The sequence below is a fragment of the Anomaloglossus baeobatrachus genome, chromosome 3, assembly GCF_048569485.1.
Source record: "Anomaloglossus baeobatrachus isolate aAnoBae1 chromosome 3, aAnoBae1.hap1, whole genome shotgun sequence".
Classification (NCBI taxonomy): Eukaryota; Metazoa; Chordata; class Amphibia; order Anura; family Aromobatidae; genus Anomaloglossus; species Anomaloglossus baeobatrachus.
In genome coordinates, this window is record NC_134355.1 from 460,622,399 (window position 1) to 460,640,986 (window position 18,588).

General features: G+C 50.4%; 1 protein-coding gene across 2 annotated transcripts in view; it reads right to left on the reverse strand.

Moving 5' to 3' along the window:
* The window catches only part of ATP13A3 (ATPase 13A3), a 268,385-nt gene that overhangs the window by 120,544 nt on the left and 129,253 nt on the right, over positions 1-18,588 (reverse strand). For both annotated transcript variants that reach the window (XM_075340514.1, XM_075340513.1), the window contains exons 12-14: positions 17,546-17,703; positions 17,273-17,461; positions 3,534-3,595 (exon numbers count right to left, since the gene is read on the reverse strand). In XM_075340514.1, coding sequence (XP_075196629.1) covers positions 3,534-3,595; positions 17,273-17,461; positions 17,546-17,703 — 409 coding nt within the window. The remainder of the gene's footprint in view (positions 1-3,533; positions 3,596-17,272; positions 17,462-17,545; positions 17,704-18,588) is intronic.

An 18,588-nucleotide genomic window follows, 5' to 3' on the forward strand; every position in this document is an offset into this window, starting at 1 on the left:
AGTGCTGTCCGTGCAGCCACCTAGTGCTGTCCGTGCAGCCACCTAGTGCTGTCCGTGCAGCCACCTAGTGCTGTCCGTGCAGCCACCTAGTGCTGTCCGTGCAGCCACCTAGTGCTGTCCGTGCAGCCACCTAGTGCTGTCCGTGCAGCCACCTAGTGCTGTCCGTGCAGCCACCTAGTGCTGTCCGTGCAGCCACCTAGTGCAGGCCGTGCAGCCACCTAGTGCTGTCCGTGCAGCCACCTAGTGCTGTCCGTGCAGCCACCTAGTGCTGTCCGTGCAGCCACCTAGTGCTGTCCGTGCAGCCACCTAGTGCTGTCCGTGCAGCCACCTAGTGCTGTCCGTGCAGCCACCTAGTGCTGTCCGTGCAGCCACCTAGTGCTGTCCGTGCAGCCACCTAGTGCTGTCCGTGCAGCCACCTAGTGCTGTCCGTGCAGCCACCTAGTGCTGTCCGTGCAGCCACCTAGTGCTGTCCGTGCAGCCACCTAGTGCTGTCCGTGCAGCCACCTAGTGCTGTCCGTGCAGCCACCTAGTGCTGTCCGTGCAGCCACCTAGTGCTGTCCGTGCAGCCACCTAGTGCTGTCCGTGCAGCCACCTAGTGCTGTCCGTGCAGCCACCTAGTGCTGTCCGTGCAGCCACCTAGTGCTGTCCGTGCAGCCACCTAGTGCTGTCCGTGCAGCCACCTAGTGCTGTCCGTGCAGCCACCTAGTGCTGTCCGTGCAGCCACCTAGTGCTGTCCGTGCAGCCACCTAGTGCTGTCCGTGCAGCCACCTAGTGCTGTCCGTGCAGCCACCTAGTGCTGTCCGTGCAGCCACCTAGTGCTGTCCGTGCAGCCACCTAGTGCTGTCTGTGCCACAGCCAAGGCTGTCCATGCCCCCCTACTGATGTATATGCCCCAGCCCCCTCCTGTGATGCATATGCCCCAGCCCCTCCTGTGATGTGTACTCCCAGTGTCTCCTGTAATTTATGCACCCCAGCCCCTCCTGTGATGTATATGCCCCAGCCCCTCCTGTGATCTATATGCCCCCAGCATCTCCAGACCGAGACAAACCTGGAAAAGCAGCTGTGAGAAACAAGATGATCAATATCACCGAACACACAGTCACACCAAACAGAAGCAGCTCCTGCCTCCACAGTAAGGGTGAGTTAATTAATCGTTTGACCAAATTTTTCAAGTTGATAATGTTGTGTGGCCCCCAAAGGTTAGTAGGAAATTCCAAATGGCCCCCGGCAGTAAAAAGGTTCCCCACCCCTGCCTTAGGCTATGTGCGCACGTGTGCGCTCTGCACCGCACCGAAAATGTGCGCTTCAGAGCGCAGCTGAAAAGCTGCGTTCTGAAGCGTATGGTGCCGGCAGATTCGTGCGCTCTGCATGCTGCCTCTCCCTATAGACAGCATGCAGAACGCACGAAAGAAGTGACATGTCCCTTAGAACGCAGCGATTCGGCAAGCAGCTCCTGCACAATCTCCATAGACTGTGCAGGGGACGCAGGGCGCATGCAGTTACGCTGCGGTGCAGAACGCAGCGTAACTGCATGTAATACGCACACGTGTGCACATACCCTTAGATGCAATCTGCTGATCCGCCACACCACAAGGTGAGATCGCTTTCCCCTACAAGTCCCAAAACACAGGAAAGTTAAAGGGAATCTGTCCCCAGGTTTTTGCTACCCCATCTGACCGCAGCATAATGTAGATACAGAGATCCTGATCCAGCGATATGTCACGTACTGAGCTCTTTTCTGTCATTTTGATAAAATCAATGTTTTCTCTGCTGCAGATGTAGCAGTTATACAGAACTCATGAATATGCTGGACTACTTGGCAGCACACCAAGTAGTCCTCTAATAATAATCACTGTTGATTAAACAGTGATTTTATTACAACTACACTAAGCAGCCCAGTAAGTGACACATCGCTGCAATTAGGATCTCTGCCCCTACGTTTTGCTGCTCTCAGATTAGGAGGCAAAAACCTGGTGACAGATTCCCATTAAGTCCAATAATTACTGGATGTAACAAGTTCTTGATCGCCCCAACTTCATGGAATGCAAAACTAGAGTTCATACTTAAATCAAGCAGACCACAGCATGGCACTAATCTCTCAGAGGCTGCTCGATTGCCTCCTGAGCCTTTGAACTTTCTACAAGTGAGCCCCCCTTCTTTAGAGTGTCAGCACCCCTTTAGGAACCCCAGTAAGGAAATTTTAAAGCCCCTTAATTTGCCCAGGGAACTCTCCAACTCCCAGTATCACTCCACCAGGCTCACCAGGTCATCAGCACTCTGGGGATCTCCCTGGGCAACCCAGTATTGAACTGGTCTTGGCAGAGAATGTATGAACTGGTCCATCACCACTTTATCCACCATCTGCGCTGGAGAAGAAGTCTTCTTTTGTAGCCATTTCTGCATGAGGTGCAAGAGTTCAAACATCTGAGACAGAGGAGGCTTCTCCCTGTGATAGCGATACACCCATTGTGCACTCACTGCCGGGTTACACTCAGCTAGGATCTCTGCCTTGAGCTTTCCGTATTTGTTGGTGTCCTGCAGACAGATCTTTGTACACCTTCTGCAACCCTCCCAACAGATATGGCGCCAGAACCTCTGCCAACTGCTCTGGAGGAAACTTCTCCCAGTCCGCCAGCCTCTCGAACACCGCCAGGAAGCTGTCCAAGTCATCTGCCGGAGTAGTCTTTTGCAACACCCCACTAACAGTCCTCACCAGGATCTTGTCACTTCGGTTTGGAGGGGGGGGTGCAGCTTCCTTGACGCAAACAACCTCTGTCAGGATATCCATCTGCTGTTGAAATTGTTGTTACTGCAGTTGTTATTGCTGTATGAAAAAAGTCTGTTTGTCTCATCATGCTGGGCCTGTGGCTGAAAAGACGAATTGCTTGACAATCTCCTCCATTTTGTCCGACCATGCTTGCACTTCTACAGCTGCCCTCCCCATGGACATACAGTCTTTTCAGCAATCACCTGTGCTGCTTGGGATTCACTGTCTGACACACTAAGCAGCAATTGTAAGCATGCACTCCATTCCATGTAGCTGGGTAGTGTTCACACAGGCACAAAGCTTCTTAGGAAAGGTTAATAGGCTTCAGAAACTTTTAGCATAAGGTAAAAAAACAGCCTTCCCTTTGGCATAAAAGGCAAAAACAAAACAAACAGAAAACAAACAGTTCAGAGTATAGCACGAGCTCACCCGCTAGCTAGGTACGAGTCCAAATCTTAGTCTCTGAAAGCGACAGACCACTAGAGGCCTTTCCACCTCTACTCACAAACAGTTCTGAGGTAGCTCAGTTGCCTTTAAAAGGACCTGGAAAGCCTTGGGGTATCAAAATGGTCAGTATCACCCTGCACTTCTGCATAGCGAATGCTTTTTTTCTACCTAGTCTCAGCCTCTTAGTGGTGGGGCCTATAGCCAAGGTACTGTGTCCACTATTGTTATTAAACAGGAAAAAAAAAGTTGGATTTTAATCTATGAGAACAGAAGTCAAATGTGGTTTCAAATAGAGCATGAAGTCATCAACGTCTCTTACCGAGAATTCTCCACTCTTTGGATTCCCCAGAGATCCAAACCATCTTCTGTAAGAGTGCCAGTCTAAAAGACAAGAAGTGTATTAAATACTATGTCCTAGTTATACTTGTTTTTTAATATATACTCAACCTTTTTCTCATGATTTGGGCCTTACTTGTAATATTAATAAATTGTAATAGTATCCATGATGTTAACAGTATGAAGAGTGCAGATTTAAGTTTTAACAAGCAGTCCAAAACATTTTTTTTTCCCCATCCCTAATTGTGTCCCACACTCTGCACTTTTTGTGTAGACAGTCATGGCTGAAAGTGTTGGCACCCTTAAAATTGTTTCAGAAAATTAAGTATTTCTCCCAGAATAGTATTGCAATTACACGTTTTGTCATACACGTGTTTATTTCCTTTGTGTGTATTGGAACAAAACAAAAAAAAAAAAAATGACAAACTGGACATAATTTCACACGATACCTCAAAAGTGGGCAAAAACAAAATTATTGCCACTTTTCCAAGATTGTGAGTGAACAACTTTGTTTCCAACACGTCATGCTAGTTCAAACTCACCATTGGCAAGTAACAGGTGTGGGCAATATGAAAATACCATATAAAACCAGATAAAAAAGGAAGACGCTGACTCAATCTTTGCATTGTGTGTGTGTGTCCCACACTTAAATGTGGAGAACAGAAAGACTCACAGAAGAAGAAAGAACAAAACGACTTGAGAAAATGAATTGTTTAAAAATATCAACAATTTCAAAGTCCATTTCCAGAGATCTTGTTGTTACTTTGTCCACGCTGTACAACATAAATGATCAAGTTTGCAACCCATGGCACTGTAGCTAATCTCCCTGGAAGTAGACGGCAGAAAAAAAATTGAGGAAAGGTTGCAATGCAGGATAGTACTGATGGTGGCTAAGCAGTCCCTACCAAGTTCCAAAGAAATCCAAGCTGTCCTGCAGGCTCAGGGTGCATCAGTGTCAGTGCAAACCATCTGTCAACATTTCAATTAAATAAAATGCTATGGCAGGAGACCAGGAGGACCTCACTGCTGACACAGATGTAAAAAAGCTAGACTGCAGTTTGCCAAAATGTATGCGAGTTAGCCAATACCCTTCTGGGAAGGAGTCTTGTAAATAGATGAGACCAAAGGAGAGCTTTTTGGTAAAACATTCTACTGTTTACCGAAAGTGGAATGAGGCCTCCAAACAAAAGAACACAGTACCTTCAGTTTAATATAGTGGCGGTTCAAAAATGTTTTGGGGTTGTTTTGCTACCTCGGTCACTGGGTGCCTTGACTGAGTGCAAGGTGTCATGAAATCTGAAGATTACCACAGAATTTTGTGTCACAATGTAATCCCAGTGTCAGATAGCTGGGCTTGCGTCCTAGGTAATGGGTTTTCCAGCAGGACAAAGACCCGAAAGATACAATAAGGCTATGTGCGCACTAGAAAAGTGATTTTTCTCAAGAAAATTTCTTGAGAAGCTTCTGGGAGTTGAAGATTACCGCACCTGCGGTAAAAAAACGAACCAAAACCGCGGGAAAAACGCATGTGTTTTTGCCGCAGGTTGGTCCCTTCGGTTTTTTATACTGTAACTGCAATAAATAATATAGATAATCGATAGATAGACAGACAAATAATGGATAGAGGGAAAGATGGATGGATAGATAAATAGATGAGAAAGACCTATATAATGTCCCACCCCCCTGCATATTCTAAGCTGGCACCCTTTAGTGACTTTCATGTGGCACTAAAGGGTTTTTAACTTTTTATTCAGCCAAAAAAATAATTAAAAAAAAAAACCGACGTGAGGTCCCCCTATCTTTTGTAGCCAGCTAGGGTAAAGCAGACAGCTGCAGCCTACAGACCACAGCTGGCAGCTTTACCTTGGCTGGTAATCCAAAACAGAGGGCACCCCACGCTGTTATTTTGCATTAAATAAATAATTTAAAACAAAAAACGTGGGGTCCCCCCCAAATTGGAGCACCAGCCAAGGTAAAGCGGACAGCAGTGGTCTGGTATTCTCAGAATGTTCCCCATTGGCTGTGAGAGCAATGCAGTGACCTGAGCTAACATCAATAGCCCAGGTCACTGCAGGGCATGACAAGTGGTGCTGTCAGGTTAGATGAGATCATTACTTGCAGTGACGATCTCCTGCTCTCCTGACGTCATCAGGCATAGAAGGCAGTGACGGCGCTGACGTCAGGAAAGCAGGAGATAGTCACTGCAGGTAATGATCTCTTCTAACCTGACAGCGGGGCGCTCGTCATCCCCGCGGCTGCCAGCACTGCAGTGTGAGAAGCTGCTGATACTGCAGTGCCGGCAGCCGTGGGGCTGGAGCGGGACACAGACTGCACGGGCACCCGACGGAGGTCACACGGAAGTGCTTCCGTGCGACGTCCAGGGAGTGTGATGTGTGTGTTTACTCTGCTCCACTTCCTCTTCCAGTCATAATGACATCACTTCCCTGTAAAATGCAGGGCAGTGATGAGCATTACCGCAGATAAACCGCGGCTATACAGAGGGTATACCGCAAATCATTTGCTACCTGTGGAATACCCTCGGTATTTCGCGATTACATTACAGTGAATGGAGTGAAATACCGCAGGTACCTGCGGAAAAAAGAGAATTTTGTTTACTTACCGTAAATTCTTTTTCTTATAGTTCCGACATGGGAGACCCAGACCATGGGTGTATAGCTACTGCCTCCGGAGGACACACAAAGTACTACACTCAAAACGTGTAGCTCCTCCCTCCGGGCTATATACACCCCCTGGATGACAATCTAACCAGTTCAGTGCAAAAGCTGAAGGAGGACATCCACCCATAAGTAGAGATAGAGTGAAACTCGGAAAAACCGGAACCTCTGTCTACAACAACAGCCGGTGAAACACACGGAACAATAACTGCCAACAGGCAACAGGGAGGGTGCTGGGTCTCCCATGTCGGAACTATAAGAAAAAGAATTTACGGTAAGTAAACAAAATTCTCTTTTTCTTCATCGTTCCTTATGGGAGACCCAGACCATGGGACGTCTCAAAGCAGTCCATGGGTGGGAAATAAACAGAACTGAGAAGTAGGCAAAACCTAACTTCACAAATGGGCGACAGCCGCCTGAAGGATGCGTCTGCCCAAGCTCGCATCTGCCGAAGCATGAGAATGCACTTGGTAGTGCTTCGAAAAGGTGTGCAGACTAGACCAAGTGGCAGCCTGACAAACCTGCTGAGCCGTAGCCTGGTGCCTGAAAGCCTAGGAGGCACCGACAGCTCTGGTCGAGTGTGCCTTGATCCCCCGCGGGGGAGGCAACTGAGAACATTGGTAGGCATCGGAGATGGCCGACCTAATCCAACGAGCCAGGGTCGGTTTAGAAGCCAAGAGACCCTTGCGCTGACCCGTGGTTAGCACAAAAAGTGAGGTGCACCGCCTAAAGGCGACGGTGCGTGACACATAGATTCGGAGCGCCCGCACCAAATCCAAGGTATGCAACGCCTTCTCAAAGCGATGCACAGGGGCCGGACAAAGGGAAGGCAATGAAATGTCCTGGTTAAGGTGGAAAGACGACACCACCTTAGGGAGAAAGTCCGGAGTCGGACAGAGAACCACCTTGTCTTGGTGAAACACCAAGAAAGGAGACTCCGAAGAGAGCGCAGCCAAATCAGAGACTCTCCGGAGAGAAGTTATGGCTACTAGAAAAACCACTTTCTGTGAAAGTCTAAACAAGGGAACCTCCCTAAGAGGCTCAAAGGGGGGTTTCTGTAAGGCCGTGAGGACCAAATTAAGATCCCAGGGATCTAAAGGCCGCCGGTAAGGAGGAATGATGTGAGATGCCCCCTGCATGAAGGTGCGCACCTGAGCCAGTCGGGCGATACGCCGCTGGAATAATACCGACAGAGCCGACACCTGTCCCTTGAGGGAATTGAGGGACAGTCCTAGCTGCAGACCGGACTGTAGAAAAGACAGGATGGTCGGCAAAGAGAACGGCCAAGGAGCATGGCCGGAAGAGCGACACCAGGACAGGAAAATCTTCCAAGTCCTGTGGTAAATCTTGTCCGAGGAAGACTTCCGAGCCTGAGTCATAGTGGAGATGACCTCAGAAGGAATGCCTGAAGCCGTCAGGATCCAGGACTCAAGAGCCACGCCGTCAATTTGAGAGCCGCAGAATTCTGGCGGAAAAACAGACCTTGAGAGAGAAGGTCTGGGCGGTCCGGGAGATGCCACGGCATTTCTACGGACAGACGGAGCAGATCTGGGTACCAAGCTCGCCTGGGCCAGTCCGGAGCAATGATTATGACCCGACGGGCCTCCATTCTGATCTTGTGCAGAACCCTGGGCAAGAGAGCTAGAGGGGGAAACACATAGGCCAGACGGAACTGAGACCAATCTTGAACCAGCGCGTCCACTGCGAAGGCCTGAGGATCGTGGGAGCGAGCCACGTAAACCGGGACCTTGTTGTTGTGCCGGGATGCCATTAGGTCCACTTCCGGAGTGCCCCACTTGCGGCAGATTGACCTGAACACTGCCGGATGCAGGGCCCACTCGCCGCTGTCCACAGTTTGACGGCTGAGATAATCGGCCTCCCAGTTTTCTACGCCTGGGATGTGGACTGCGGATATGGTGGACTTGGAGTCCTCCGTCCACTGAAGGATTTGTTGAACCTCCAACATCGCCAGGCGGCTGCGAGTCCCGCCCTGGTGATTGATGTAGGCAACTGCTGTCGCGTTGTCCGACTGGACTCTAATGTGCTTGCCCGCCAACAGGTGGTGAAAGGCTACGAGAGCTAGGAACACAGCTCTGATTTCCAGCACATTGATCGAGAGGGCTGATTCGGATGGAGTCCAAGTGCCCTGTGCTCGGTGGTGGAGAAATACTGCTCCCCAGCCGGAGAGACTGGCATCCGTGGTGAGGATCACCCAGGACGGAGTCAGGAAGGAGCGTCCCTGTGACAGAGAGAGGGGCCGAAGCCACCACTGAAGAGAGCTCCTGGTCTGCGGCGACAGAGCCACTAGCCTGTGCAAGGAAGAGGTCCGCTTGTCCCAACAGCGGAGAATGTCCAGCTGCAGGGGACGCAGATGGAACTGGGCAAAGGGAACCGCTTCCATTGACGCCACCATCTGACTCAGCACCTGCATGAGGTGCCTGATGGAATGACGGCGGGGCTGCAACAGAGAGCGCACCGCCAGATGAAGGGACTGCTGTTTGACTAAGGGCAGCTTCACAAGTGCCGGCAGAGTCTCGAATTGCATCCCTAGGTACGTAAGTTCCTGGGTCGGGGTCAGAGTGGACTTGGGCAGATTGACAAGCCACCCGAATTGAACAATTGTGGCGAGAGTGAGCGAGACATTCCGCTGACAGTCTGCACTGGACGAAGCCTTGACTAGAAGGTCGTCCAGGTAAGGAATCACTGCCAACCCCTGGAGATGCAGGACCGCAACCACTGCTGCCATGACCTTGGTGAAAACACGAGGGGCCGTGGCTAACCCGAAGGGGAGAGCCACGAATTGGAAATGTTCCTCTCCGATTGCAAAGCGTAGCCAACGCTGGTGTGAAACCGCAATAGGCACATGCAGATAGGCATCTCTGATGTCGATGGATGCTAGAAAATCTCCTTGGGTCATTGAGGCAATGACCGATCTCAGAGATTCCATGCGAAAGCGCCGCACCTGAACATGCTTGTTGAGAAGCTTGAGATCCAGGATGGGCCGGAAGGAACCGTCCTTCTTGGGGACTAGGAAGAGGTTTGAGTAGAAACCTCTGAACCGTTCCCGGGCGGGAACCGGTACAATTACTCCGTTGGCCTGCAAGGATGCCACGGCCTGAGAGAAGGCGGCGGCCTTGGAACAGGGAGGAGCGGACAGAAAAAATCTGTTTGGCGGGCTGGAAGAGAATTCTATCCTGTAGCCGTGGGAGATGATATCCCGCACCCACTGATCGGAGACGTGTTGAAACCACACGTCGCCAAAGTGGGAGAGCCTGCCACCGACCAAGGACGTTGCTGGCGCAGCCAGATAGTCAAGAGGAGGCTGCCTTAGTGGCAGCTGCTCCTCCGCTCTTCTGAGGACGCGGCTTCGCGCGCCAGTTCGGTTTACGATCCTTGGCTGAGGTAGTGGACGAGGCTGAGGGCTTAGAGGATGACCAGTTAGAGGAACGAAAGGAACGAAACCTCGACTGGTTCCTGCCCTGGACAGGTTTCCTGGTTTTAATTTGTGGCAAGGAAGTACTCTTCCCGCCAGTAGCTTCCTTAATAATTTCATCCAGTTGTTCACCGAACAGCCGGGACCCAGCAAAGGGGAGCCCAGCAAGGTACTTCTTAGAAGAAGCGTCTGCTTTCCACTCTCGAAGCCACAAGATCCTGCGGATCGCGAGAGGATTAGCGGAAGCCACAGCCGTGCGGTGAGAAGCCTCTAGAACGGCAGACATGGCGTAGGATGAAAAAGCCGAAGCCTGGGAAGTTAAGGCAACCATCTCGGGTAAAGAGTCTCTGGCGAGGGAATGTATCTCCGCCAGAGAGGCAGAGACTGCCTTAAGAGCCCACACTGCTGCAAAAGACGGGGAGAACGAGGCTCCTGCCGCCTCATATACAGATTTGGCCAGAAGGTCAACCTGGCGGTCAGTGGGATCCTTAAGAGAGGTGCCATCGGCCACAGAAACGACTGTCCGGGCTGAGATTCTAGACACCGGAGGATCCACCTTTGGGGACTGAGCCCACTCCTTAACCACCTCAGGTGGAAAGGGAAAACGGTCATCAGAACTACGCTTTGGAAAGCGTTTGTCAGGACAGGCCCTGGGCTTGGTAACAGTGGCCTGAAAACTGGAGTGGTTAAAAAACGTACTCCTAGCTCTCTTAGGAGAGGTAAACTGGTGTATTTCTACCAGAGAGGCTTGCTCCTCTGACACTGGTGGATTGAGGTTCAGCACGGAGTTAATGGATGCAATCAAGTCACTAACATCCGCATTACCCTCAGATAAGTCAATGGGGTACATAGAGGTAGCGTTTGAGCCCACAGTAAAGGTATCCTCCTCGCCCTGCACCTCAGCTCGTGAATCAGAGCCGTGGGACGAGGAAGGAGAAGGGTCCCTGCGTCCCCGTTTAGGGGGACGGGGTCCTAAAACCTGTTCTGAGAGCTCTGCAGAGCTCGGAGCAGCAGAGGCACCCTGAGAAGGGGGCTGATGCATGGTCAGCAGAGCCCGGGACAGCTGTCCCATGGAGTCGGCAAAAGACTGGGAGATAGCACTGGAAAAAAATGCCACCCAAGCCGGGGGTTCAGCCACCGGGGCCGGAGCGGCCGGGGGGACCCCTGAAGAGGCTCCAGGCTGAGGCACCACCATGTTAGAGCAGGCATCACAATGTGGGTATGTGCTCGGTTCAGACAGAATGAGCTTACAAGCAGTGCATATAGAGTACAGCTTAGCAGACTTGCTCCTAGTGAGAGACATGCTGCTGAGGTGGAAGCTCTGCAGTAAATAATACACTCCTATAGAATGACCCCCTGAGAGTGTATAATAAAGCCCACAACCAGAGGTTGTGGCTTACCAGACCGCTTTTTGTGTGCCCTCCGGATTCCACAGCTCAGACCCCCAGTGAATGCAGCAGCTGCAGCAGCCAGCGCCGATCAGTGTGAGAACGCTGAAAAAATGGCGCTGGAGTGAGGAGGGGGGGGCGGGGTTAGCCCAAGAGCGGGAATCCGGAGGGCCAAGGAGAGATACAGGGGAGGGAAACATCTCCTCAGAGAGGAGTGTCCTCCCCTCTGCTGAATGGCCGGTGGGCGGCGCCGCACTGCTCCCCTGCAAAAACTGACATGCAGAGGGACTGAAACCGAAACTAGGCCGCGACTGAAGCCGGGGCCTAGATTATTACATGCGGCCGACGAGCAGGCACCCTCGGCGCGGTTCTCAGGAAAAACCTGGAGAACCGGCCGGAAACACAGCAGAGTTACCAAAACATACTCTCCCCTCAATAAATGTACCCAGGACCCCTGAAAAACGTCTCAATACTTAGCTTTTGAGACGCAGGGCCATGTCCCTGGGGGGGGTTAATCGCTCCGTCCGGCAGGAACCTGACAGGGCTGCGGATGGAGACCGGTCTCCTGCAGAGCAGAGAGGACCGTGATGGCTCCCACTTCAAGCCAGAGCCTCAGAGGATGGTGAAGGAGCGCGGCATGTGAAGGCTCCAGCCTTGTAAAGTCAACCTTAACAGCACCGCCGACACAGTGGGGTGAGAAGGGACATGCCGGGAGTCCAGATTGGACCCGCTTTTCTTCCATATCTTTGAATCAAAAATCTTAAAAATTAAAAATCAGAAAATGCATGTGTGTGTGTGACCTCCTGAACACAAAGCATTGAACTGGTTAGATTGTCATCCAGGGGGTGTATATAGCCCGGAAGGAGGAGCTACACGTTTTGAGTGTAGTACTTTGTGTGTCCTCCGGAGGCAGTAGCTATACACCCATGGTCTGGGTCTCCCATAAGGAACAATGAAGAAAGAAGTGACATGCACATTTTCTCAAGAAATTCTGCAGAAAGAATTTTCTTGAGAAAAAAAAACGCAGTGTGAGCACAGCTATTTTTTTTTTCCATAGGTTTTTCTGGGAAATGTCTGCAGAAAGATTAAACATCTCAAGAAATTTCTGCAGCAAAACCGCGGGTAAAAACGCAGTGTGTACGCACAGAGCCTAAGAAGCACCCAGAAATGGATGTAAACAAAGCTCTGGAGTAATCTTAAGTGACAGCAATGGGTCTGAATCTAAATCCCATTGAACACCTGTGGAGAGCGCTTAAAATTGTGGTGGGGAGATGGCACCTTTCAAATATGAGACCTGGAGCAGTTTACAAAAATGTGGTCCAAATTTCCAGGTGAGAGGTGTAAAAAGCTTGTTGACTGTTATAGGAAGCGAGTGATCGCAATTATTTATTCTAAAAGGTGTGCAACCAAATAAGATGAGGGTGCCAACAATTGTGTGGACCATATTTGTGATTGTGTGAAATAATGTCCAATCTGTTTTTTTTGTATTCCAAAACTCACAAAAGAAATAAACATGTGCATTTGTAATTTTCTAGGAGAAATACATCATTTTAAGTAACAATTTCAAGGGTGCCAACACTTTCGGCCGTGACTTTATATGGTGTTTAACCCCTTCAGCCCCCAGCCTGTTTTCACCTTAAAGACCCGGCCATTTTTTGCAATTTTGACCAGTGTCACTTTGACAGGTTATAACTCTGGAACACTTCAACGGATCCTGGCGATTCTGAGATTGTTTTTTCGTGACATATTGTACTTCATGTCAGTGGTAAATTTAGGCCGATATGTTTGGCGTTTATTTGTGAAAATTTCGGAAATTTGGCGAAAATGTTGAAAATTTTGCAATTTTCAAAATTTTAAATTTTATGCCCATAAATCTGAGAGATATGTCACACAAAAAAGTTACTAAATAACATTTCCCACATGTCTACTTTACACCAGCGCAATTTTTGAAAAAAAAAAAATTTCCGTTAGGAAGTTAGAAGGGTTCAAAGTTCATCACCAATTTCTCATTTTTCCAACAAAATTTACAAAAAAAAATTGTTTAGGTACCACATCACATTTGGAGTGATTTGAGAAACCTAGGCGACAGAAAATACCCAAAAGTGACCCAATTCTAAAATCTGCACCCCTCACTCTGCTCAAAACCACATCCAAGAAGTTTATTAACCCTTTAGGAGCTTCACAGCAACCAAAGCAATGTAGACGAAAAAATGAAAATTTTACTTTAACACAAAAATGTTACTTTAGCCATAAAAATTAGTATTTTCACAAGGGTATCAGGAAAAATGCATCATAAAATGTATCGTGCATTTTCTCCTGAGTACGCAGATACCCCGTATGTGGTGGTAATCAAATGTTTGGACACACGGCAGTGCTCGGAAGGCAAGGAGCGCCATTTGAATTTTTGAGTGCAAAATTAGCTGCACTCATTAGCGGACACCATGTCGGGTTTGAAGATTCCCTGAGGTGCCTAAACAATGGAGCTCCCCCACAAATGACCCCATTTTGGAAACTAGAGCCCTCAAATATTTTTTCTAGATGTTTGATGTGCACTTTGAACCCCTGGGGGCTTCACAGAAGTTTATAACGTTGAGCCGTGAAAAGAAAAAAAAAATTTTTTACCACAAAACTGTTGCTTCAACCAGGTAGCTTTTTTTATCACAAGGGTATCAGGAAAAAATGCACCATAAAATTTATTGTGCATTTTCTCCCGAGTACGCAGATACCCCATATGTGGTGGTAATCAAATGTTTGGGCACACAGCAGGACTCGGAAGGCAAGGAGCGCCATTTCACTGCAAAATTGGTTGGAATTATTAGCTGACGCCATGTTTCATTTGGAGACCCCCCTGAAGTGCCTAAACAATGGAGCTCCCCCACAATTGACCCCATTTTGGAAACTAGACCCCTCATGGAATTTATCTAGCTGTTTAGTGAGCACTTTGAACCCCTGGAGGCTTCACAAACGTTTGTAATGTTCAGCCGTGAAAATATTTTATTCTTTTTTTTACCACAAAATTGTTTTTTCAAACAGGTAGCTTTTTTTTCCACAAGGGTATCAGGAAAAAATGCACCATAAAATGTATTGTGCAATTTCTCCTGAGTATGACGATACCTCATATGTGGTGGAAATCAATTGTTTGGGCGTACGGCGGGGCTCAGAAGAGAAGGAGCGCCAAACGTGAGAGCAATGCACGAGTCTCGCATCGCATCATCCACTGCAGTCTGGAAGCGAGCAACTGCGCTGGATAATGCGATGCGAGAGGGCGGGGCGGCAGATGAGAAAGGGCGCAGCGGATGGAAGATGGGAAAGGGCACAGCGGGTGGAGGAGCGGCAGAGGATGGGAAAGGGCGCAGCGGATGGATGATGGGAAATGGCGCAACGGATGGATGGGAAATGGCGCAGCGGATGGATGGGAAATGGCGCAGCGGATGGATGGGAAATGGCGCAGCGGATGGATGGGAAATGGCGCAGCGGATGGAGGAGTGGCAGAGGATGGGGGGGGGGAAGGCGAGATGGGGATACCTACCTTACAGGATGGATCTAAGCAGCAGGATCACAGCAGACAGAAGAGGCAGCAGATGAAGGAGGCAACAGATCGAGGAGGGTGAGAGGGGGCAGTAGATGGAAAATGGGAGAGAGCAGGCAGCAGATCGGGGAGGGGGGCAGAGTCTGATGGGAGAGAGAGATGGCACATGGAGGAGGGGGGGCCCCCGGGGGGAGGGTGGCTTGCAGCACATGTAGGGGGAGGGTGGCTGGCTTGCAGCACATGTGGGGGGAGGGTGGCTGGCTTGCAGCACATGTGGGGGGAGGGTGGCTGGCTTGCAGCACATGTGGGGGGGGAGGGTGGCTGGCTTGCAGCACATGTGGGGGGGGAGGGTGGCTGGCTTGCAGCACATGTGGGGGGGGAGGGTGGCTGGCTTGCAGCACATGTGGGGGGAGGGTGGCTGGCTTGCAGCACATGTGGGGGGAGGGTGGCTGGCTTGCAGCACATGTGGGGGGAGGGTGGCTGGCTTGCAGCACATGTAGGGGGAGGGTGGCTGGCTTGCAGCACATGTAGGGGGAGGGTGGCTGGCTTGCAGCACATGTGGGGGGAGGGTGGCTTGCAGCACATGGAGGGATAGGTGGTGTGGCGATGGAGAAGAAGGGGCAGCCGATGAAGGAGGCGGCGGCGGCCGCCGATCGGGAACAGTGGGGGCCGATTCGGGGGCAGCAGCGGCTGAAAAAGGTGGGTGCGACGGCGGCGGGGACAGTGGCGAGCATGGCGGCGGGGACAGCGGTGGATCGGGAGCGGCGGCGGGGACAGCGGTGGATCGGGAGCGGCGGCGGGGACAGCGGTGGAGCGGGAGCATGGCGGCGGGGACAGCGGTGCATCGGGAGCATGGCGGCGGGGACAGCGGTGCATCGGGAGCATGGCGGCGGGGACAGCGGTGCATCGGGAGCATGGCGGCGGGGACAGCGGTGGAGCGGGAGCATGGCGGCGGGGACAGCGGTGGAGCGGGAGCATGGCGGCGGGGCGATCGGAGACAGCGGCAGCAGCGGCGGGGCGATCGGAGACAGCGGCAGCAGCGGCGGGGCGATCAGAGACAGCGGCAGCAGCGGCGGGGCGATCAGAGACAGCGGCAGCAGCGGCGGGGCGATCGGAGACAGCGGCAGCAGCGGCGGGGCGATCGGAGACAGCGGCAGCAGCGGCGGGGCGATCGGAGACAGCGGCAGCAGCGGCGGGGCGATCGGAGACAGCGGCAGCAGCGGCGGGGCGATCGGAGACAGCGGCGGGGACAGCGGTGAAGCGGGAGCAGCGGCGGGGCGATCGGAGACAGCGGCGGGGACAGCGGTGAAGCGGGAGCAGCGGCGGGGACAGCGGTGAAGCGGGAGCAGCGGCGGGGTGATCGGGGACAGAGGCGGGCGGCGGGGACAACAACTTACCGCTCTCCTCGGCTTCCAGGGACGGTCACAGGCCGCAGATCCACATTGATTGGAGAGAGCGGTCACAAGACCGGTCTCTCCAATCAGAGCTGGGGGCGGGTGAAGCATCGATCACCCAGCTCCAGCCAATGGCCAGTGCTACAGCAGCACTGATCAGGGCTGGATTTCAATGTTCCAGCCATTTTCAATGGCTGGAACATTACAGTGGCTGTAATTGGCTGAGCGGCGTTCGTCAGCCAATCACAGCCTCTGTAGGTTCGGGGAGGAGGCACCACCCCTCCTGAGGTCAGGCAGAGGTCCCCTCCTTTCCGAATCTACTGTTTAAGTAAACAAATTTCACTCCCCGGGGCTCCGGGACCGCGATTTCGCCATGATGTACTGAGTACGTCATGGGTCGTTTAGCACCATGTCACCATGACGTACTCAGTACGTCCAAGGTCGTTAAGGGGTTAACACTGATTATCCTCCATTGCACATTTTCCTAACCAATTTAACAGGCTATAAAGAAAAAAGAAGAAAAATCAAGCAATGAGACAGAACTGTGATCTACTTCATTATAAACTGTATGATGGGAGCTGTGTAATCATCATCAGTAACACTGTTATGAGTTTCTGCCCAATATCTAGTTAAAATCAGAACAGCACTAAAGCCTTAAATGCATAACCTACATTAAGAAACAAAACCCACTTTCATTCTCTATAGATTAGCAGATGTCAGAGGGGCTCGGAATGGAGGCATCTCTTTGGTGTTGTCAAATACATTACATGGTGTCAGACATCAAATTTGTCCAGGAAAAAAAAGGGAAAAAAAAAAAAATACAGAAAAAAAACAAAAAACAAACACAAAACAGTCCTCATAGGTTATTTCAACAGAATGGTTAAAAAAAGCTGATGGGGGTTAAAAATCCTTCATGGTGCTGTCAGGCCAACTTGATCTGGCCACCTTCACATACTACAGTGGAGTTGATTTTCCAAAATCATGCAACATCATTTAAGGACCTAGAAAAGCTATGCTAGAGACAGAGATGCCATCACTTAAAGAAAAGCAGGTCCTTTTTGTCAGCAAGTTACACTTGGATAGTACAAGGACTTTTACTCAGAGGATCTTAGGACATGGGATTATGTGGCTGTTGGGTTCCATGGTATTTCAGAAGCTACTCACAGCACGGAGAAGATCTACTGCCAGGAAAGAAATATAAATCATGCTTGCAAACGTCCATAATCCTAAAGCCTTTTTTTTTAAGCCAATGTTCTGCTGCTTTGTGCAAAGGAAAAAATATATCTAGGAAGGAGGATATTACCTTGTCAAAGCATACAAGGTTTAACTGTCCACAAATGTTTATCCGTTGAGGACTGATACAGAAGATGCCAAGTTTTCTCAGACGCCTTTGTGCATACACAATCCCAGCAGTCATGGCAGCAGGAAGAGCGGGAGGTACTGTGATGGTTATAATGTCAAGTGATTCGATTACAATAGTGCTAGCTGGGACCTAGAGGCAAAGGACATAAACATATAAATGATACTATATATCAGCAAAGAATAAAAGAGGGTTAATGAGACAAGGTAACCCTACCTGATTTGAAATACTATTTATAACAGTGTACAGAAACCCTATCCCAGCGACCCCCACGAGACATAGCAGGAACAGATAGGCATCTCTGTAAAGCTTGAAGTCTGTTGGCTTTGGATACAGTATGGAACGTATAAGCTGTCCTTTAGATGTGCTGAATCCTGAGAAGAAAGATGTAGCATCAAGATTTCATTCAAATAACAGATGGCAACATGGAAGGGTAAAATACCAATTTTATTAATCCTCAGTATAAGCGGTAGGCTAATAACACATGCTTTACTGAAGGGATTATCCCCTTTTCAGTTAATGTTTGTTCCTAATGTTTCCATTGTACATTGAGGTCCACCACTGAGGCTCTGCTGCTGTTCTCTGGGCCTGGCATTGGCTGCGGCGGTGACGTCACATCGACAGACCATCACTGAGCTCAATGGCTCTGAGTATCACAGGGAGTGATGGGATAATCTGGGATGGATGCTCCTAAACTGGCCCTCAGGCTAGGGGGGCCATAGCAGTCTTTGATCCCAGAGATACGTCTAATGATGACTATGTTTGGGCCGCCTTCCTTGCCCTGCTCCTGTAAAGTTCTGGTCTAATACCCCCTCACCTCAGGGGAGGGCCAGGACAGGAGTGGTAGAACCCACAAGGTAAGGACCACACACCATGCTCACAGAGAGGTATTAGACAACAAGTGATGAGGAAAAGAAGAGCAGGGAGGAAACAAGACAACAAGAGAACTCCACAACAACGCCTTGAACAAAGTGATACAGTCATCATCAAACTGGGATACAACAGTACACGGACCAATGTAGCTAAAGCTAAAGCCAGGCTCCTGAATCTTAAAAAGGCGGGGAGTGACTGCGATAGGTCTCCCACAACACGTGATCCAAGAGGTAACCAGAAGGCTAACAGAAATGAACTACAGCAGGCCTGATCACTAATGAGAACACAGCAGGTCGACATTCAAGCCTGTCTGTGTAACTCAGAAGCACCAAAGGAGGCATACTAAGGAGTGTCAGACTGCAGTGTGAACAGCGTTAGATGCCGCC